This window comes from Gadus chalcogrammus, chromosome 4 (assembly GCF_026213295.1).
Source record: "Gadus chalcogrammus isolate NIFS_2021 chromosome 4, NIFS_Gcha_1.0, whole genome shotgun sequence".
Lineage (NCBI taxonomy): Eukaryota > Metazoa > Chordata > Actinopteri > Gadiformes > Gadidae > Gadus > Gadus chalcogrammus.
The window spans coordinates 27,605,402-27,625,180 of NC_079415.1; the positions used below are offsets into that span (position 1 = coordinate 27,605,402).

At 46.0% G+C, this 19,779-nt stretch overlaps 2 protein-coding genes across 2 annotated transcripts in view; one reads left to right on the forward strand and one right to left on the reverse strand.

The window, feature by feature from the left end:
• On the forward strand, positions 1–3,696 carry LOC130381719 (claudin-10-like). The gene is made up of 5 exons (XM_056589435.1): positions 1–345; positions 1,344–1,505; positions 1,991–2,072; positions 2,458–2,565; positions 2,993–3,696. Exons 1-5 carry the CDS (start codon positions 114–116, stop codon positions 3,213–3,215), a joined length of 807 nt encoding a protein of 268 aa, XP_056445410.1. The 5' UTR covers positions 1–113; the 3' UTR covers positions 3,216–3,696.
• A 147-nt stretch (positions 3,697–3,843) lies between these two features.
• The window catches only part of LOC130381718 (cilium assembly protein DZIP1-like), a 20,624-nt gene continuing 4,688 nt past the window's right edge, over positions 3,844–19,779 (reverse strand). Inside the window, exons 4-18 of the mRNA XM_056589434.1 lie at positions 18,865–18,949; positions 18,367–18,482; positions 16,801–16,959; positions 15,856–15,993; positions 15,375–15,437; positions 14,886–15,014; positions 12,359–12,410; positions 12,073–12,123; positions 8,406–8,632; positions 7,663–7,873; positions 6,372–6,546; positions 5,760–6,178; positions 5,279–5,418; positions 4,811–4,982; positions 3,844–4,120 (exon numbers count right to left, since the gene is read on the reverse strand). Coding sequence (XP_056445409.1) covers positions 4,035–4,120; positions 4,811–4,982; positions 5,279–5,418; positions 5,760–6,178; positions 6,372–6,546; positions 7,663–7,873; positions 8,406–8,632; positions 12,073–12,123; positions 12,359–12,410; positions 14,886–15,014; positions 15,375–15,437; positions 15,856–15,993; positions 16,801–16,959; positions 18,367–18,482; positions 18,865–18,949 — 2,223 coding nt within the window. The 3' untranslated portion in view covers positions 3,844–4,034. The remainder of the gene's footprint in view (positions 4,121–4,810; positions 4,983–5,278; positions 5,419–5,759; positions 6,179–6,371; positions 6,547–7,662; positions 7,874–8,405; positions 8,633–12,072; positions 12,124–12,358; positions 12,411–14,885; positions 15,015–15,374; positions 15,438–15,855; positions 15,994–16,800; positions 16,960–18,366; positions 18,483–18,864; positions 18,950–19,779) is intronic.

Genomic DNA, 19,779 nt, shown 5'->3' on the forward strand with positions numbered 1-19,779 from the left:
TCTCTCTCCATTGCCCATGGTCTTTTAACCATTAAATCACAGTAGCATTTTCCAGATTCCTCCTTTTGTTGCTGTTGGATTTTATTCTATTTGATTAGGGGTGGACGGCCACGATGAAGTACAGGACCGTGGTGATGTACTTGGAGGTGGGCTGCTTCGTGTCGTGTCTGTGCGGCTGGGTCCTGGTTTGCTCCACCTTGCCCACGGAGTACTGGAACTTCTCTGAGGTGGGCAGCACCGTCCTAACCACCGCCAACTACTTCTCAAATCTGTGGATGGACTGCATCTCGGACACCACGGGCGTCTCCGACTGCAAGTACTACCCCTCCATGCTGGGACTCTCCGGTAGGCGTCAGACGTCGGCCAGTCGTCACTGTTTAGCGGGCCTGTATTAGGTATCAGTGGGCCTTATTTCATGTGATTAAATAGGCCCACCAGAGATTTTTTACCTTTACAAAGAAAGGTAAAGCGTCTCCATAAACATTAAAAAAATAAAAGGAAAGCGTGAAATGAGCGGTAGGCGTGATCAGTGTTATAAAATAATTTGAGATGCTGCTTCCGCTTGTATTTTTTATTGAATAAAATGTAAAAATCAAAAGCTAACCATGAAAAACGTTACGACCTGTAAAGTTATGGTTCAGATCTAATTATTTTGTGGGTCTACTTCAATGTGTGTTTCAGAACTTGAGCAAAGTTACGTTCAGATTTTTAATCAAACAATGATTTAGACAGTAATAACAAATTGAGGATTAACAAAGGGAAACAAAGGGTTCTGCTAAGGGCCCAGATTAAGGGGGCAACCTGTGGGGCCCCTGAGAGCCTGAATACTTTTAATTAGAAAGGCCACGGTTAGTGATTGGATTTTACTACATGTCAACACTCTCCTCTTATAATCCCCCCCGGCCCCATTCAAGTTCTTGTTCGACATTGTGCTTCCATTGGCTGAGCTGGCCCCTCGTAGCGTCAGTAGTTCTATATCCAAAATTACTGTCTACGCCCGTGCGGAATGGCTATTGATGGCATGACGTGCTGTTATTATAAGTAGGCTAATGTTTTTCCCTTTAGGGTATGGGGGCCCCCCCTGGGCTTCTGGGCCAAAAGCACGAAACTAGGAAACTATAATATATGCAGCGGTGAAATGAATGAAGTAGGCATAATTCAAATATATAATTATTATAAATAAATATGTAGGCCTATAAAGATATATCCCCGAAATAAATAAATGTTACAGATCGATTTACTTTAATTTCCTTTCCTCTGTTTTTACTTAGATAACGCTCCTCTGGGTGCATTGTGTGTGTCGGACAAATGGTTCGCTTCCTCAACCGTCTTGTGTCCTCCAGCGTTCCTCCACGCGTGCCGCGCGCTGGCCGTGGCGTCCGTCGCCACCGGCTTCTTCGGCGGCGTCCTGACGCTCATCGGGATGAAGTGCACCAAGATCGGCGGCTCGGAGCTCGCCAACGCCCGGGTCACCTTCGCAGGAGCGGTCACGTATTTTGTATCAGGTAAAAAAAAAAAAAAATTGGGTTTCAAGCCCACCTGTGATTGACAGGGAAAATGGGTTCCCCGAACCAATCGTGAAAGAGATGCCCATTTTGCTCAGAAATGTACGTAAACTCCAAACCAAATAGGAATAGATATATATAAATCACACTGTAATAGAGCTCCTTAATGTAACCTATGGGGGACAGCTGGGGACAGCACGTGTCACAGTGACGCTTAAAAATAAGCAGTTGACGTGACGTCGCAGATCATGCACGCAATGGCACTTTTAAACCTTTCGAGGGAGTCTTCAACAATGCAAAACCATCTTCAAGTAAAATGGAAGTTTAAACCCTTTAAACCCTAAACAACTATATTAATTAAGTTTAATTGATTAAATATCATTAATTTCTTTATCGCTTTATTATTACTCTATCGTAATGAAATATAGCCTACCAGTAAAATCAGCAGTATATCAAATATAATCCTATATTTCGCTTCCTCCTAGGTCTCTGTGGGATGGTCACCTACTCACTTTGGGGCAACCGAGTCGTTAGCGAGTTCAAGGATCCAAACTTTGTGTCACAGAAGTGAGTAAGGTGTTGCTTCTGTGGCAAGCAGTCATTTGACTGAACTTTTTGTTTTCTGTTTCTGTTGACAGAAAACAGAACCGTGAGACACGTTTCCATGTAGGAATGAAAGGTCACAAAGCTAACTTGTGCTGTATTGAAAAAAACACTTAGGCCAACCGGTTAGCCGAGCTAGTTTGCATATCACTGTTGCACAGCCAGTAAGACAGGACATGAAATCAGTAACTGCAAGGTACTGAATTGTACACATTGTGAATATATCTATATCTTTTTTTTTACCAAAGAATATAGTGAAATAGTTATTCATATTTTATTTTTCAATGGAAATTCCAGCCATGAACACAATCTCTTAACAGACTCGCTATCTGCTGTCTCTGCGGGTCAGGTTTGAGCTGGGGGCGGCGGTCTTCGTGGGCTGGGGCGGATCCAGCCTCCTGCTTGTTGGAGGGGGCCTTTTGAGCTATCTCTCTGGCAGAGAGGGCCTACACTTCAGGTAAAACGACCAGTTTAACAGTGCAACTCACCATTGATTACTAAAGTTCTTTAGTGGGTACTTTTGTCAAACGTAAATCACACTGAATTCATTGTTTTTCGTATTTTTTCTTTTGACAATTTTGTGGATTTGCTTAAAACTCACCATCATTCATCACCCAATCAAACTAAAAATAGTCTGATTTATTTAGATACAAACTTTATCGTCAAATATCTTAAAGCTTATACTTCAGCGAGCTCCGGTGACCCCAAATGCATTTCCCCTAGAGTTTTGGGAACACTCTTTTAGGGCATCCTGCTTACAGAGCGCTTACTTGTTGGACTGTGGACAGAGGGGATGGAAGCCATCACCTATTGGATGGGAGGCTAACACCCTACATGCCAATCAAAAAACCCATCCTAAATAACGCCCATTTCCGTTCCTCCAGTAGCGACAAGGGTCCGCGCCGACCCGCAACATACGCCCAGGCCCGCTCCAGACGGACGTACGCAACAGCGCGGACTAGACGGACCTACGGACCACCTCTGTTCTACCAGGGCCGCGACAGCAGGGGGGTCCGGAGCACGAGGACCCCTGGGACCATCAGGACACCCAGGACCACCAGCCAGCCCAGGACCATCAACTTCCCCGGGAGCGAGGAGTTTGTATGACGGTCGCAGCCGCTTGGTCAGAGACTCATGAGTTTTTGTTTTTTTAAGCCTTTTGTAATACTTATTCGTGTTGTTGTATGAACTGGACTTTTTATTATTTTTTTGTTCTTTGTGTGTCAAGAAATGTTTCAAGATTGTTGGTCTGTGACTTATTTTTTTATGACTTGTTTTAACCTCTAACCCAAAAACATCTTACTTAACGTCAAACTGATTTATATGAATTTAAACAATATCTTATCTATCCCACTAATCCATCACTTAAGGTATCAAATTCACCATCAAAATGCCAACTGTAATCCTAACACAGACCCTCAATCCTACCTCAGCCAAAACACTAACCTTCTAATACTGGGCCCGCCCTAAGGATGCTGCAACCCTCCCCTGCCCAATGATTGGTCAGTCACCTGGTAGCAGATCCCTGATTGGTGAGCAACAAGAGCGAACTAGATTATCGTTAGCAGATTGGTGGTTCTTTGGGTTGATATTGTTGTTGTTTATGTAAATAAAGCAATTGAGACAAATTGCAATTTCTCCCTAAACGTCTCATGTCGTTCTTTTACATTCTTTTTTGTTGTTTTTGAACATTCAATGGACAGAATGGAAATATTTAATTGAACAAAGAGCCCAATTTATTGCTTGTATGAATGTATAAAGGAGAAAATCATCAACAAAAATCTACAAAAAAGATTCTGTCACATATAAATCGGACACTATAAAAGCAGTACCTATAGGGTAAAATAATCTCATAAATCATATATAAAGGGGTCATCAAAGACATTCCAGGGTTCATGTGGGGTCAGAACAGTAGGGTGTGCAATGCTAAATGTCTTCTGAGTCGCTGAAGTCGCTGAGTGAGATCAGGCTGCTCTTCAGCGTGCTGCCGGCCCCCGCGGTGTCCGTCACTCCTGAGAAACACGCGACCACAACGAATGAGCTACGAGGGAATCTGTTAATTAATATATAATATAATAAATAAACCCCCATCTATGGACTGTAACACCCCCCACCCTCCATGGGATCCTCACTGGACTATAACTTCTACCTTTGAGTGCAATATCACTTTGTCACTTGATTCGTTTATCATTATCCTTTTAATACACTCAGTCATTTCAACCTGTTTAAGTAATACCAGCACTTTATGTTCTGTGAATATTTGAATGTTACATATATTTATATGTCCACTCCACCGTGAGCCAAGGTAACGAAGGGCCTTTAATATATGCACTGATGCTGTGTTTATTGAATGACAATAAAGCAAGTCTTTAAGTCTAAGTCTAACTATGTCATTTTTTTCTTCTGCAGCTGTTTACTCCATTAAAACATAGAATGCTTCTCAAGGAATAAATCACAACTGTCACGTGTCAATCCATACAGGGATTATTTTGCTATGAATCGATTTTTTTTCTGGGTAAATCTTTAAATAGCTTCATATCAATCATATAGCTATAACTGTAGCTACTCAAGCCACTAGAGGCTAATGGAAAACGTTCATAGGTTTAACTAAAATAAATAAAAGTACAGCGAGGCAATACAAATCTAGAGGTATTTAAACATGTTCACAATATTTCATGACAAATTGTGGTGTGGCCCCTTACCGGATTTCTGTCCCTTGCCCGTGGAGGTTCCCCAGACGCTAGTGCTGGACGAGTCCAGACTCTTCCTGGTCGGTGGGGGCCCCTTGGGGCCCGACTTGGGGAGAGCCAGGATGTGACCCGGCTCCTCCAGGGACGACACCGCCCAATCACTGCTCTCCTCTAGATCTGTGTACTAAAAGTAAAATATAAATATTTAACAGAAGAACTCAATATGAAAAATATCTAAAGAATGTACAGTAGGTCTGTTTGTGAGGAATAATTAATTAAAATATATATATAGAAAGTAATACAAATAAAACTATATGGCAAATTGCTCTTTAGATTCTTTATTTATTCTCTACTCCTACTTTTTATTCCCATTGTGAAGTTCCGGTGAGTGTCTAGATATCACTATACAAACAAAGTGTGTTATTATGAAAGGCACAGCGTCTTGCAACCACTGGTCTCGAGAAGAAAAGGGGCCCTCACCAGTAGCTCCTGAACTACATCCTCCTCCTCTGTTTTCTTTGTACTCTTCGGTGCGACGTTCACGCCCCCTGCTGGCCGTCGCCCGCCTCTCTCCGCCAGCTTGTTCTCCACTTTCACAGCCAACTCCCGCACCGTGGCCTCTGATTGGTTGAAAGTGAACCGAGCTAATCAGGTTAAGCAAGATTTTATTTTTTCGATGGTTAATTAACATCAATGGATTTTCTTTTATTAGCTAAGAAAAATTGAAGCACATTTAAAATATTTTTTTGCAGTTTCAGGATCAGGATTTTTATTAACCTTGTCAATAGTTCTGATCGTTATTGTCCTTTAATTTAAACAAAAAATAAAATAGGGAAGCTATGATATTGAAGTGATAGTTGTGTGTTCACATACCTTTGTCACGAATCATGAATCATGAATCGACCTAATGTGAGCCAAAAACAAACATTATCCAATGGTACACAACACTTTCAGCACTCACGTTTCACCGCGGGTCTCTTGTCCGTGCTGCCGTTCCGGTCCTCATAAGACTGTAGCCGCTTGGGGTCGATCTCTTGCAGCACGCTAACCTCCGACCAGTCGTCGTCATCGCTGTCCGGAGCCTTAACGGCCGCCGCCTTCACGACGTTCCCGGCTGGTGCCCGTTGCTGATTGGGCGTGGAGGCGAGTGCGGGCCGCGCTGGAGTCTGCTGCCGTGCGACCGGGCTGGGTCTGCCGGCTGTGTTCTGGAGCACAACGGGGGCCCGCTGAGGTCTGGAGGCTTGCGGGGACCGGCCCCTAGGGTCCTGAGAGCGCCCGCGCATCCTTCTTAGATCCTCCTCGTCCTCTTCCTCGTCGTCATCCTCACTGTCCTCTTCCTCCTCTGAGTCTTCGTCTGAGCTGAAAGGAGGTGTCCTGAAGCTGAGAGTCGAGACGCATGATTAGCTTCAGTGCGATTAGCACTGCTAGCATTAGCACGGTTAGCATAATTGCTAGATTCATCATGTTACTTCCGCTGCTTATTATGAGAATTCCCATGCAAAGCCACGTCCCAGTGAATCTCGTGTTTTAGCGTAGACGACAGTGCGACCACTACTGTTGTCGTTTTCCATACTTGGGTACGGCAGCCTTGGCCGGGTTCCTGGCTCTGCTGGTCAAGGTCTTCGGTTGGTCGACAGTACTGGTCCTGGGTGTTGGCTGGGGGGTCTTGGCCTGTTTTGCCGGAGGTCCAGACATCACCTGAGTCACCCTGGAGGGGAGGCTACTGGACCGAGGTCTGTTTTGACTCGCTGGACACACAAACACACACACACACAAACACACACACACAAAGTAAGTACCATGTTGTGGATCAGCAGTGAGTCAGTGGAGCTTATCTAGGTCGTTAAAGAAAATAAGTTAGCATTAGTCTAAGATAGAGCTTCATAAAAGAGTGTGTTCAGTGTCATCACAACAAATTACCGCATTCCTTTCTAAAAAGTGCTTAAGGACTTGGCTAGACACAGTTGGCTTATTTGTTTAACTCATTAGCGGGGACTAACTCACCTGAAGTGTCTATGTACTGTTTGATAACTGGTATTGAACTATGTTGGCTCTGTCTTGGAAGTTTGAAAGCCAAGAAGTCAATTGTTTTTATTTAACATTTGGTTAGCGCAGCAGCTCCAAACCTTTGCTCGTGACTCCAAAATCCCTTTTTTCCACAGTTTTCAGATCCGTGCATGATATTAAAGTTTACATATTATACCACCAGGCAGGGCCGTTGCAACAAGTCCTGGGCTCCTGTACAAGAGGTACTGATGGGCCCCCCTGCGCTGAATTGGGGGGGGGGGGTGGAAGGAGCAATTGTTGACGGGGGGGGGGGGGGGGCCTAGTACTATGGGCTGGTAGTTACTTTTTTTTTTTTTTTTTTTTTTTATTGCCATGGGCCCCCCCTGGGCTGTGGGCCCCTAGAATCATCATCACCTTTCACCCCTTTACGACGGCCCTGCCACCAGGGTTGGAGTGTGAGTAGCCGTTACAAGCCGTTTTGAAAATCTGCCTCTTCTTGCATCACAAGTGGGCGTTTCCACTTAGATGTATGACGGATAGATCACTCGTCAAGCCTACCTAGTGGACTGAAGCAAACGTTGCTCATCTATCAGGCACACATCTAGGTGGACACGCCCACTTGTGATGTCAGAAGAGGCAGATTTTCAAAACGACTTGTAACGGCTAATCACACTCACACCTGGGGGTATACTATGTCATGTTTAATCCCAATGCCAATGAAAGAGTAGTCGTTTGCAGATCACTATGACTTCAGGCTTAAGCAACCTTAACCCTTTATGTTTTCAAAGGGACAGATATACATAGATTATGGCGCCTCTAACAGGGGTCCCTCATGACTCCATCATCAGTCCCCGTACCTTGAGCGGCGGCCCTGGCCTTGGCCCGCAGCGAGCCATTGGCGGCGGGCTCGCTGCCCCGGCGTCGGTCCTGAAGCCTCTGTTCCAGGTCGCGGACCACCTCCTCGCGGTGGCGCCAGTACTGCGGCACCTCGCGGGCCGCGCTCTCCCGCGCCGAGACCACCTGGGACAGGATGCCGCTCAGCTCCTTGCTCTTCAGACCACTCTGCCCCTGGAGAGGAAACAAAGGACACCCACACACAATCAATTACTTTTCTTTGTTTGTCGGTAAACTGTGTGACAATGACGATCAAAAGGTCTGCGATGTTGGCGCCATTGTTATGACCATTGATTGTCCTTCATGAAGTTTTTGATTACATTAACAAACAGTAACAGAAATAACAAACAGTATGTGGGCAGCCAATAACCTTAGCCTTGTTTTAGCAACATCTAGGTAGCATGTAGCGTACCACATTGAGGTTTATAGCTAGAAGTGTACAATCACTTCAACAATCTTTTTTTGAAATTCATTTTAAATCTTACGATTTTAAGCCAAATCCAACGCTACTTGTAGCTAAGGCTTGCGAGTTGGAACCACTGTTTGATCAATCGAGGAGAGACGGTTCCCACTGTTCGACCTTCCAGACCGCTACGGCCCTTAAATGACCTGCATCCAAAATTTGCTGCGGGTCTCTTAAAAACATCATGACGAAAACATTACACAAACACAGGTGTTCTGATGAGCGTAGCTGAGCGTAGCATACCGGCCGGAGCCCCAGGTCCTCCAGCTTCTCGGCCAGGGCGAGCTCCAGTGCGGGCCGCAGCTCTCTCCTGAGGCTGGGGTTCCTCCGCAGGGCGGCCGGCGTCAGCCTCTCCCGCCGCTCCGGAGCCAGAGCCGGAGCCGGAGCCGGAGTCGCCGCCGCCGCCTCGGGTCTCCTGCTCTCCGCCGACACCACCGGGGGGCGCCTCTTCTCCGAGACGCTGCTGGAGTCTGGGAACAACGACAGAAACAAAGGGACACCACGGCACAATGACTCATCCATCCGCCATCCCAGTTATCCAATTAGGGAAGCAATTAACAAATGAGTACACTAATGGGCGCCTGCTCTTAACCGGAAAATGCAGAGTGCCAATTAATTTGTTAAAGGTGACAAGATCTATCCAACACACATCTAGGTGGTCATGCCCACTTGTGATGTCAGAAGAGGTCGATTGTCTAAACGGCTTGTAACGGCTAATCACACTCACACCTGGTGGTATAATATGGCACCTTTAAAGACGTATTCTACTTCTTCTTCTTCTTATATTATTATTATTATTAACGGGTATGATGTTGATAAGCCCTTGACAAGCCATTGCAGTTTACCGGCCAACCAGTTGGCACAGTCCACTCGGTAGGCTGGTAGGCATCCATGTGTGATGTCCCGTGGAGAGAGGATGGACTTTGGAAGGGTGGGTCACCCTAACACTCAAAGGTAAAATAGGGGTATGGAGTTAGATTCATGCCAAAACCCCGCACACACGCAAAACATGTTTTGCTCACGCATAACGATTCACACGCACACAAAACGTTTTTTACTCACGCAAAATGATTCACACACACGCTCAGGCGCGGCCTTCCCTACAGGCGGGTCAGGCGGCCGCCTAGAGCGCCATTTAGAGGGGGGGCGCAAAATATAAAATGCGCGAGAAAAAAAACAACAAAAAAAAAAACAACAAAAAAAAAAACACCTATTGGCCACGTCTCCCCCCCCCCGTCAACAATCGCTTTATACCCCCCCCCCCCCCCCCCCCCCCGTCAACAATCGCTTCATACACCCCCCCCCTCGCCTAGAGCGCCAAATGTGCTGGGGCCGCCCCTGCACACGCTCAGTGTGGTTTGCAAATACAAAAAATCATTCACAAACTAATGCATTTTGCTTCAGAAACAAATACAGTATGTTTTACACAAAGTACAAAAAAAAATCCTTCAAGTACACAAAACAATTCTACAAGTACGGAACACGAAAGCTGCGCGTGGATCGGAATGCATTTGCGCACGGGTCGGATTGCATTTGCGCACGGATCAGCAAGGCGGAAAATTAGTGCCAAAAGTCACGTGATAAATAAATGTCCTGTGATTCATAATACACAGCAGCAGGTGGCGGTGTTGAGTCAGTTTAAGGCCGCCAGGACGATCTTTTTTCTCCCCAAAATCTTTATTTGATGCTTGAGTTGAAACGTTCGTTTTGGAGCACAAAAAACGCATATAGACGCTTTCTTCAGTTGGCTGTTTTTAGCCGATTCTATCAAAACGCTATAAACTTGGAACAATGGGGGCAGTGGTTATGGTAAAAACTAAATCGCTATTTTAAACCATTCCAATCCGATGCGCACGGATCGGATTGCATTTGCGCACGGATCAGCAAGGCGGAAAATTAGTGCCAAAAGTCACGTGATAAATAAATGTCCTGTGATTCATACTACACAGCAGCAGGTGGCGGTGTTGAGTCAGTTTAAGGCCGCCAGGACGATCTTTTTTCTCCCCAAAATCTTTATTTGATGCTTGAGTTGAAACGTTCGTTTTGGAGCACAAAAAACGCATATAGACGCTTTCTTCAGTTGGCTGTTTTTAGCCGATTCTATCTAAAGGCTATAAACTTGGAACAATGGGGGCAGTGGTTATGGTAAAAACTAAATCGCTATTTTAAACCATTTAAAATGCTAGAAGTAGCCCGACACTTCTTGGGTAGTACAATAAGGGTCTTAAGATATAAAACGAGGCATTGAGAACTTTATAAGTGTACAGATTGTTTATTAAAAAGTACATTTTATACACACAATACCATCAGTAGACCACCCGTCGACGCCATTTTGTTTTTAAGACTCGATAAGTAGATTGGCGAACACAGAGCTTGCGTGTTGCTGACGGATGTCACAATCTCTGTGTTCGTCAATTCAGATTCCGTGACAAAGGGGCGGCAAGTCGCATAGTATGGAGTTGAATCCACACACGTTTGGCCGGCATCAAATAAAGATTTTGGGGAGAAAAAAGATCCTCCTGGCGGCCTTAAACTGACTCAACACCGCCACCTGCTGTTGTGTAGTATGAATCACAGGACATTTATTTGTCACGTGACTTTTGGCACTAATTTTCCGCCTTGCTGATCCGTGCGCAAATGCAATCCGATCTGTGCGCAAATGCATTCCGATCCACGCGCAGCTTTCGTGTTCCGTACTTGTAGAATGGTTTTGTGTGCTTGAAGGATTTTTTTTTGTACTTTGTGTAAAACATACTGTATTTGTTTCTGAAGCAAAATGTATTAGTTTGTGAATGATGTTTTGTATTTGCAAACCACACTGAGCGTGTGTGTGAATCATTTTGCGTGAGTAAAACACGTTTTGTGTGCGTGTGAATCGTTATGCGTGAGCAAAACACGTTTTGCGTGTGTGCGGGGTTTTGGCATGAATCTAACTCCATATAGGGGCCCGTGAATCCGTACATCATGTGTTCATCTGGGTTGGAACGACGGGCGTCTGATCACACACACACACGCACACAAACACACACTGCGACGATGAGCACAGAATGAGATCACCACAACAATATGCACGCGCAATCCACAACAGTTCCATATTGCACAGAAAGCTCTGTGTGGACGTCCATAGCTGACCATGTGTGGATGAGGATGTGGAGGGAGGGAGGGAGGAGGGAGGGAGGGAGAAGAGAACGTGACCATGCAGAAGAGAACGTGCACATGGAGGAGGAGGTGGAGGAGGCGGAGCAACCTCGCGCACGCTTTACCTCTGTCCTCCTCCGACATCTCCTGTATCGGATCCAGGGAATGGCACGGAGGAGCCGGGGGCGTGGCCTCCTCTGATTGGACGGCCCCGAACGGGATCACAAAAATGTTTCAGGGGACAAGGAGAAGTTGGGGAGGAGGAGAAGGAGGGGTGAGGAGGAGGAGTTGGGGTGAGGAGGAGAAGGAGGGGTGAGGAGGAGGGGGAGGAGGAGGAGGAGAACGGTGGAGGAGGAGGAGAAGGGGGTGAAGGAGGAATTGGGGGAGGGAAAGTGGGAGGAGGAGAAGGGGAGAGGATAAGAAAAGTGGGAAGAGGAGAAGGGGGAGAAAAGTGGGAGGAGGAGAAGGAGAAGGAGAGGGGGGAGGAGGATGAAGCAGAAGGGGAGGAGGAAGAGGAGAAGGGGAGGAGGAGGAGGAGAAGGAGAGGGGGGAGGAGGATGAAGGAGAAGGGGAGGAGGAAGAGGAGAAGGGAAGGGGTGTGCGTTTTTTGGTGCGGTTCTCTTTCCGTTTTTGTACATTGCATCCTCATCCTCCCGCATCCAAGCTCCTTCTTAACCAATCACAGGGTGTTAGGAGACGTCGCAGTTGGGTTAGCGTAGCGCAAAAGCTAACATTTCGTCTGATGAATTTCAGTGTTTTCCTTTTGACTTACCGCGGACAATTCGCTTGCGTCTCGGTTCTGGTGGGGTCGCCGTGACGATGACTAATACAAAGAGAGAGAAAGAGAGAGAGAGAGAGAGAGAGAGAGAGAGAGAGAGAGAGAGAGAGAGAGAGAGAGAGAGGGGATGAGGGTACTGTCACCGTCGATACAGCTGCCATATGCATCTAAATCATTTATGGAGTGATCTAAATAGATGATGGAGTCATCATCCAGATACATGATGGACTCGTCTCAACACAAGATGGAGTCATTTCAACACATGATGGAGGGTCCTTACCTGGTACCTCCACTATCTTGGTGACCGGCTGTTGGGAGGATATGTTCCTAATCTGCAGAAGAAGAAAATGAGAGGATGGCCGTAATTGGTTAGAAACACCCAGGGTTGTTGCTTAGGGAACTGCTCTAAAGGGGCCCGGTATATTGGACTATACTATCCACACACACATGTTATTTAGGCTTTATTGCGCTTTTAGGACAAGGTGGTAACCAAACTAAACCGATTCGTTCAACCTGCCACCGAGCTGCAACCTAAGACAAAAAAGACCAGAGGCAAGGCTTCAGAATGCATTTACATTTGAAGGCAGTCCCATTACTAGTCAATAATGTTCCAAGGCTGTGAGTCATTTTCGATAAAGGGACCTTTAACTGTTCTGAATCAATGCACTACAAATCCAACATTAAGAACTATGGTGAAACACATCTATCAACCATGTTTCCTTGACAACGCTAAAACAAGCTCAATGCACTACGAAGAAGACTTTAGTTACAGCTGATTGAGTCGATAAAATCGGCAGGATTAACCCTTACAGGTTGCATTCATATCAGAAATAATATACTGTATGTTGTGGTTTATTCTTATTATATTTCATCCTTACACAAGTCCTTCGTTACATCTGTTGTATCTGAACGTGCTTGTCTGATAGAGGAGAGCGTATTATGAATGACAGAGTGTTGCTGTAGGATAACACGGGAAATCTCAGCCAGCGAGTCCAAATACAGGATATCCTGAACAAGACCCGGAACACCAGCTCGCTTCCTGACCAGTGCACACAGAGGAGTGTGTCCAGTGTGGGAGTGTGTGGATAGAGCTCTGAGAGGTGATGAGGTGTGTTGCATGTGTGTGTGTATGTGGGAGTGTGTGTTTGTGTGTGTCTGTGTGTATGTGTATCTGTGTATGTGTGTGCGTGTGTTTGTGTGTGTCTCTGTGTATGTGTATCTGCTTATGTGTGTTTGTGTGTGTATGTGTGCACACCTGCTCTCTCTGAGAGGTGATGGTGTGTGTGTGTGTGTGTGTGTGTGTGTGTGTGTGTGTGTGTGTGTGTGTGTGTGTGTGTGTGTGTGTGTGTGTGTGTGTGTGTGTGTGTGTGTGTATGTGTGTGAGTGTGTGTACACTAGAGATGCGTGGTGGATGGGCTATTATCTTATCCGCAACCGCATCACAAACTCATCGTCCGTCCGTCATCCGTCCGCACCAATGTTCTTGAACCATTTTCAAAACTGCAACCGCCCGCCATCTGCCGGTTGCATCAAGCCTACTATATAGGCTAATGTTTTTTGCAAAGAAAAAGAAAGCCTAGATATCAAAGAAACGCTGACTCGAGCCTACTAATTCCAAAATTCCCTGCAAGTCCACTGCACAACAGTGCAACATGCATGTTCATATTTTTTATTGTACATAACCCCAAAACGTGCCTTCTTGCCTTGCAAAAAGTTTTTTACGACAATCGTTCTTAACTGTGGATGTTATTGAACTAGAAGTTGAATTTGTTCTGAACATCTCACGCGGCCATTGCCGAATGTCACTTCTGAGTCAAATCACTCCATAATCTCTTTTTAATTCCTTATTCCACGTAGCCTGGGTATACCCATGCTGCCTTGCGTGCGATTTCATTTTGTGCTGCTAGGCAGCCTGGATTCCATGGATCAGATTTTTGCCTGAGATTGGGAACCAATCACAGAACAGAGAGGGACGGCAAGATGATGACGACGTCATTGCGACACACCGAAGCTTGTAGTTTACGGATCCAAAATGGCAGCAGACGCATTACCTTTCGATGCAGCCTTAGATAAACTCGGCGTTAAACTCTTTCATTACCAAGAAGGATGTCTTTACCCTGCTACCAACAGGCTTTGATTGGCTATGAGCTACGTACAGACTCATATGATAGACATTCGTAGCGCCCAATAAACGGCTCCGGGCAATCGTAAACCACGCCTCAAATACGAGAAAATTAATGTGTGGTTCCCAGACCTCATCTCAAAGTAGATTGAGGACTTGAGGTCTGGCGTTAACCAGGCTATATTCCACGAGTGGTAGGCTACAATGATGGGCTGTTTTAAAATATAACCAATATCGAAACCAAAATAACCCAGGCGCAGTCTCATCTACAAGACGTTTGCTTAGTGGCCTAAAAGGAAGGAGCTGCAACGAGACGCCACATGGGATGGATCGTCACTTAATTTAAACTTTATTTTTTCTTTCGGGTGTGTGTGTTTGTGTGTGTGTGTGTGTGTGTGTGTCTGTGTGTGTGTGTGTCTGTGTTTGTGTGTGTAGGTATGTGTGTGTGTGTGTGTATCAGTGTGTGTGTGTGTGTGTGTGTGTGTGTGTGTGTGTGTGTGTGTGTGTGTGTGTGTGTGTGTGTGTGTGTGTGTGTGTGTGTGTGTGTGTGTGTGTGTGTATCAGTGTGTGTGTGTGTGTGTGTGTGTGTGTGTGTGTGTGTGTGTGTGTGTGTGTGTGTGTGTGTGTGTGTGTGTGTGTGTGTGTGTGTGTGTGTGTGTGTGTGTGTGTGTGTGTGTGTACAGACCTGCTCTCTCTGAGAGGTGATGGTGCGGTCTCTCTCCTGCAGCCTCCTCTCCATCTCCTCCAGTGACCTCTGACCCCGGCTCTGCTGCTCCCCCACCGACGACTGCATCCTGCTCAGCTCACTCAGCAGCTGCCCGGTGAACGGGTGAAAGAGTGAGGGAGGGAGTGAGAGTTGGAGTGAGTGGGAGTGGGAGTTAGTTTGCAAGTGAGTCGCTGAGTGAGGGAGGGAGTGAGTGTGAGTGAATGGGTGATTGAGAGAGTCACTTAGTGAAAGTATGCGTGAGTCAAAGTATGGGTGAGTGAATGACATTGCAGGTGATTGGGTGAGTGAGTGAGCGAGTGAGTGTAGGGGATTGAGTGAGTCAGTGAGTGTAGGTGATGGAGTGAGTGAGTGTAGGTGATAGAGGGAGAGTGTAGGTGATTGAGTGAGTGAGTGTAGGTGATGGAGTGAGTGAGTGAGTTTGTAATTGTGTGAGTGAGTGAGTGTTACCTGGTTCTTCTCTGACTCGTGTTGGCCTTTGATCTCCTGCAGTCTGGATTCCCACTTTTTATCCTGGGGGGTGGGGGACACAATGTCAATCATCTAGTCATACTGAAAATATAGCAAATAAGAAGTTGTTGCTGTTTACGATACTAATACTATTACCATTAGTATTCTTTACGATTTGCTTCATTGATTACCCATTCCCATTCTATTTCAAAGTTCAGTTTCAACACTTATTCTCTCAAACAATAACAGAATAATAACTATTGCTTGTCCGATTTTTGTTATGCCATACGACACATGTTTGACACATGTTTGACACTTTGTCACACACGCACAAAACGCTTTAGTTCCAAAAATCAAAGAGCTGCGAATCTCTGTCTAAGATCCCGGCGAGTAGGGGACAGCACATCCGACGCCAGGCTGAGGTGCCGCTCTAAGAGCGGGTGCGGTCGCCGCGGTAACCATGTAAACAATAGAGCAGCACCTGTTTCCTGAGCTGCTGCTCCAGGCGCTGCATGGCGTGCGCCTGGGCGTCGGCGTGGGCGTCCTGCTCCCGCTCGGGGGGGCGCTGCACGGGGCTGCTGGCCGTCTCGCGCCGCGACATCTGGCTGTGCTCTTGCTCCTACAGGGTGGGGTCAGCGAGGTCAAAGGGCGAGGAAAAAGAGGGGTTAGCACGGTTTTAATGGGTGCACACTGGTTCGATCCTGTGTCCTGATATCAAACAAGACACGAGAAGACTTTTATCTCCTCCAGAAAAACAGATGGTGCCGTCTTTGGCAGTGTCCTTATTTTCCTATTTTGGCCATTTCTTACCACTGCTTGCGTTTTTTATATATATTTAGCCGATTCAACAAAATAGTAGGGTACATATTTTCATAGCCGGTTTATCGACAAAGAACTTTTGGGAATAACCGATGAATCATAACCCCGAGTTACCAGAGCCCAACGTCGTCTTTAATTTGCTTGCTTTGTCTGACAAGCAACCCAGAAAAAATAATTCATTTCATAATGATCCATTTTATTTTTTTAAAGCATCAAGCAGCAAATTATGTATTTCCACCTGATTATAGATATATGAATATAAATTTGATCTGATTAATATTCTATACATTGTGAAGTCACCACAGCTGAGTTTCCAGTGCCCAGGAGACTTTCAGAATTATAAAAACTAAATAACAGAGTTCTGTCTGCAAGATTATTGTAAACAAAGAGATTGTTACATCCTGGCCAGCATTATTTATTAGTAAAATATATCAGGAAAAGTATGTGATTTTACAACATTACTGAAATCGATATTGATCATTGACTTCAGATACGTCTAGTTGAATGTTTGGCCATGAGATTGTTGAAATGTTGGGCTATATACAACCAGACTGACTGGACTATGTCTAGGAGCTACGGCGTGAGTACTGGATCCTTTTCAGCTTACGATGCGAGCCTGGAAGTTCCTGGTGTAGAAGAACTCCATCTCGCGGCGGAAGCCGTCGCGGCTGTCCTCGATCTTGCGGTCCATGCGGGTCATCTCCTCCGCCTTGAAGCGCTCCAGCTCCCGCACCAGGTCCCGGTGGAGAGACTCCTGCTCCTTCTCCTGGAGGAGGGACGGACGGACACACACACACACACACACACACACACACACACACACACACACACACACACACACACACACACACACACACACACACACACACACACACACACACACAAGGGAAGCACAATCAGCTGTTAGCAATAAAACATTTGAAGGACTCACTGTTCTTCCTCAAGGTGATTTCCTTTGATGGTTATGATGGAGATAGAGCGTTTGGAGCATTGTCGTCTTTATTCACAAATTAGGTTTCCCCGCCTATTAAGCCAAGGACCAAATGCAGTGGAGTTAGACTAAGGTCCTTTGCTGGCAGGGTTAGGTTTAAGATTTAATGGTTGAGATGGAGCGCTGTCGCTTTTATTCACTATCAGATTTTCCTTCCTTTAATCTTCATGGACTCTACTTTCGGAGGAGATCTCTGGTTTGATTTAGAAGGCTTTTCGGAATTCACGTTTCAAAGAACAGGAAAGCAACGGTGACTTCCAAAGAGAGGGTCTGACAGACAAACTACAGGGAACGAGTTAACAAAGCAATTCTTACTGTACCGACAACGATATAATGTTTCTCTTTCTTCTGACAAATGGACTTCGCTTTGGTTAAAAGCATCTGCCAAAGACAGACAGACAAACCGACAGAGGGGGCAGACAGACAGACAGACAGACAGACAGACAGACAGACAGACAGACAGACAGACAGACAGACAGACAAACCGACAGAGGGGGCAGACAGACAGACAGACAAACCGACAGAGGGGCAGACAGACAAACAGACAGACAGACAAACCGACAGAGGGGCAGACAGACAGACAGAAAAACTGACAGAGGGGCAGACAGACAGACAGACCGAAAAACCGACAGAGGGGCAGACAGACAGACAGATACACTGACACAGGGACAGATAGACAGGCAGACACACTGACAGAGGGGCAGACAGGCAGACAGACAGCCAAACCGACAGAGGGGCAGGCAGACAGACAGACAGACAGAGGGGCAGACAGACAGACTGACAGAGGGGCAGGCAGAGAGAGGGGCAGACAGAGGGGCAGACAGACAGACAGAAAAGCGGACAGAGGGGCAGACAGACAGACAGATACACTGACACAGGGAAAGATAGACAGGCAGACACACTGACAGAGGGGCAGACAGGCAGACAGACAGCCAAACCGACAGAGGGGCAGACAGACAGACAGACAGACAGACAGACAGACAGACAGACAGACAGACAGACAGACAGACAGACAGACAAACAGACAGACAGACCAACTGACAGAGGGGCAGACAGACAGACAGACAGACAAACTGACAGAGGGGCAGGCAGACAGACAGACAGACAGAGGGGCAGACAGACAGACTGACAGAGGGGCAGGCAGAGAGAGGGGCAGACAGAGGGGCAGACAGACAGGCCTACCTGATCGGTCTTGGCCTGCAGGGTCTGCTGCTGCTGCACCAGCTGTTCCTTCAGGCTGCTGATCTCCTCCTTCAGGACGTCCAGCTGAGACTTCTTCTCGTTGTCTGGCCGCGATTCTGTTGGCACGGCACCATATTTTTTTAATTAATAGTATCCTAAAGTCTCTGAATGAGTCATCTCCACTGTATTCGCTCACATGTATTGTATCGTACGGCCATGTTATTCTGTTAATTATATTTTAACCACTTGAGGGCGCAAAAAGCCAAACCATCCCTTAAAGCTTCAACCTTTATTTTTAGAAGAAAAGAATAGTCCAGGCTTCTGACCTAGATTCTCTACCACGGCAACCACAGAACCACTTAGAAAATAACAGTCAAGTGTAACTCAGGTGATCAAAGACTGCCCTAAACAGGTGCAATCGACTACACTTGTCTAATAAAGATATGACTTCGACAAAAACGTGATAGGAGCATAGAATCGGTTCGGGGGTCAACTTACGGATCTCCGACTCGTTGGGATGTCGGCGCTGGAGGTGGTTCTGGAGGAAGGAGGCGTTGAGGAAGGACTTGTCACAGTGGGAACACTGAGGGAGGAAGAGGAGTGTGAGCGGCGATAGCAATAGCACACTGGCCAACTGGCATGGAGAGGGATTCGGATATTTATGGAGACACAGACTTTAGGCGACAAAGTGAACAGAGAAGATAGTTCTCTTAGTCTAAGCAATTGTTTCTAAAGTTGTATTTTTGATAACGGACAGATTTATTAACTTTATCTGATTCGGTTTATTTTGTTTATTTCAACTATTTGCAGTCTTTACCCTAATCTTGTATCATTTATTACTTAATTCGGAATGTGGTTTATGAGAACTATGACTGTTGATAGTGCATATTTTATTTGATGATAGTGCTGTCTTATTGACCAGGTCATTCTTGGAAAAGAGATATTAATCTCAATGAATCTCAATGAATAAATTATATTGATTGATTGATTGATTAATTGGGTAGATACTAAGGGAGTAAGAAACAGTAAAGGACATTGGCATTGGTAACTGTACACTGAGCAATTGGCAAAAAATGGGACACACACGTTGATGATTAAGGGTCTTTATGGGGACAACGGTCAAATCGCTTCACAGGCCCACATTTATCGACACCACCCATTACAAGAAACCTAGAGTGGGAAACCACATGGGAGGTATTCCTTCTGCCAGGGGGGGCTAGGACTTCAGATATCTCTCTTTAAGCCTTGAAAAGTTAACAAAAACTTCTGTCATTTACCCAACTGCACTTAAATGAGGATAGAGGAGGCGTGGTTAAGCTACGAGAAGAGCGTCTTGAGACCAAGCTTTTGAAGGACGGTTAGCCATGTGTTTCCAAGGAGACAGCTAGCGCAAGTGATGCTAATATGCTGCTT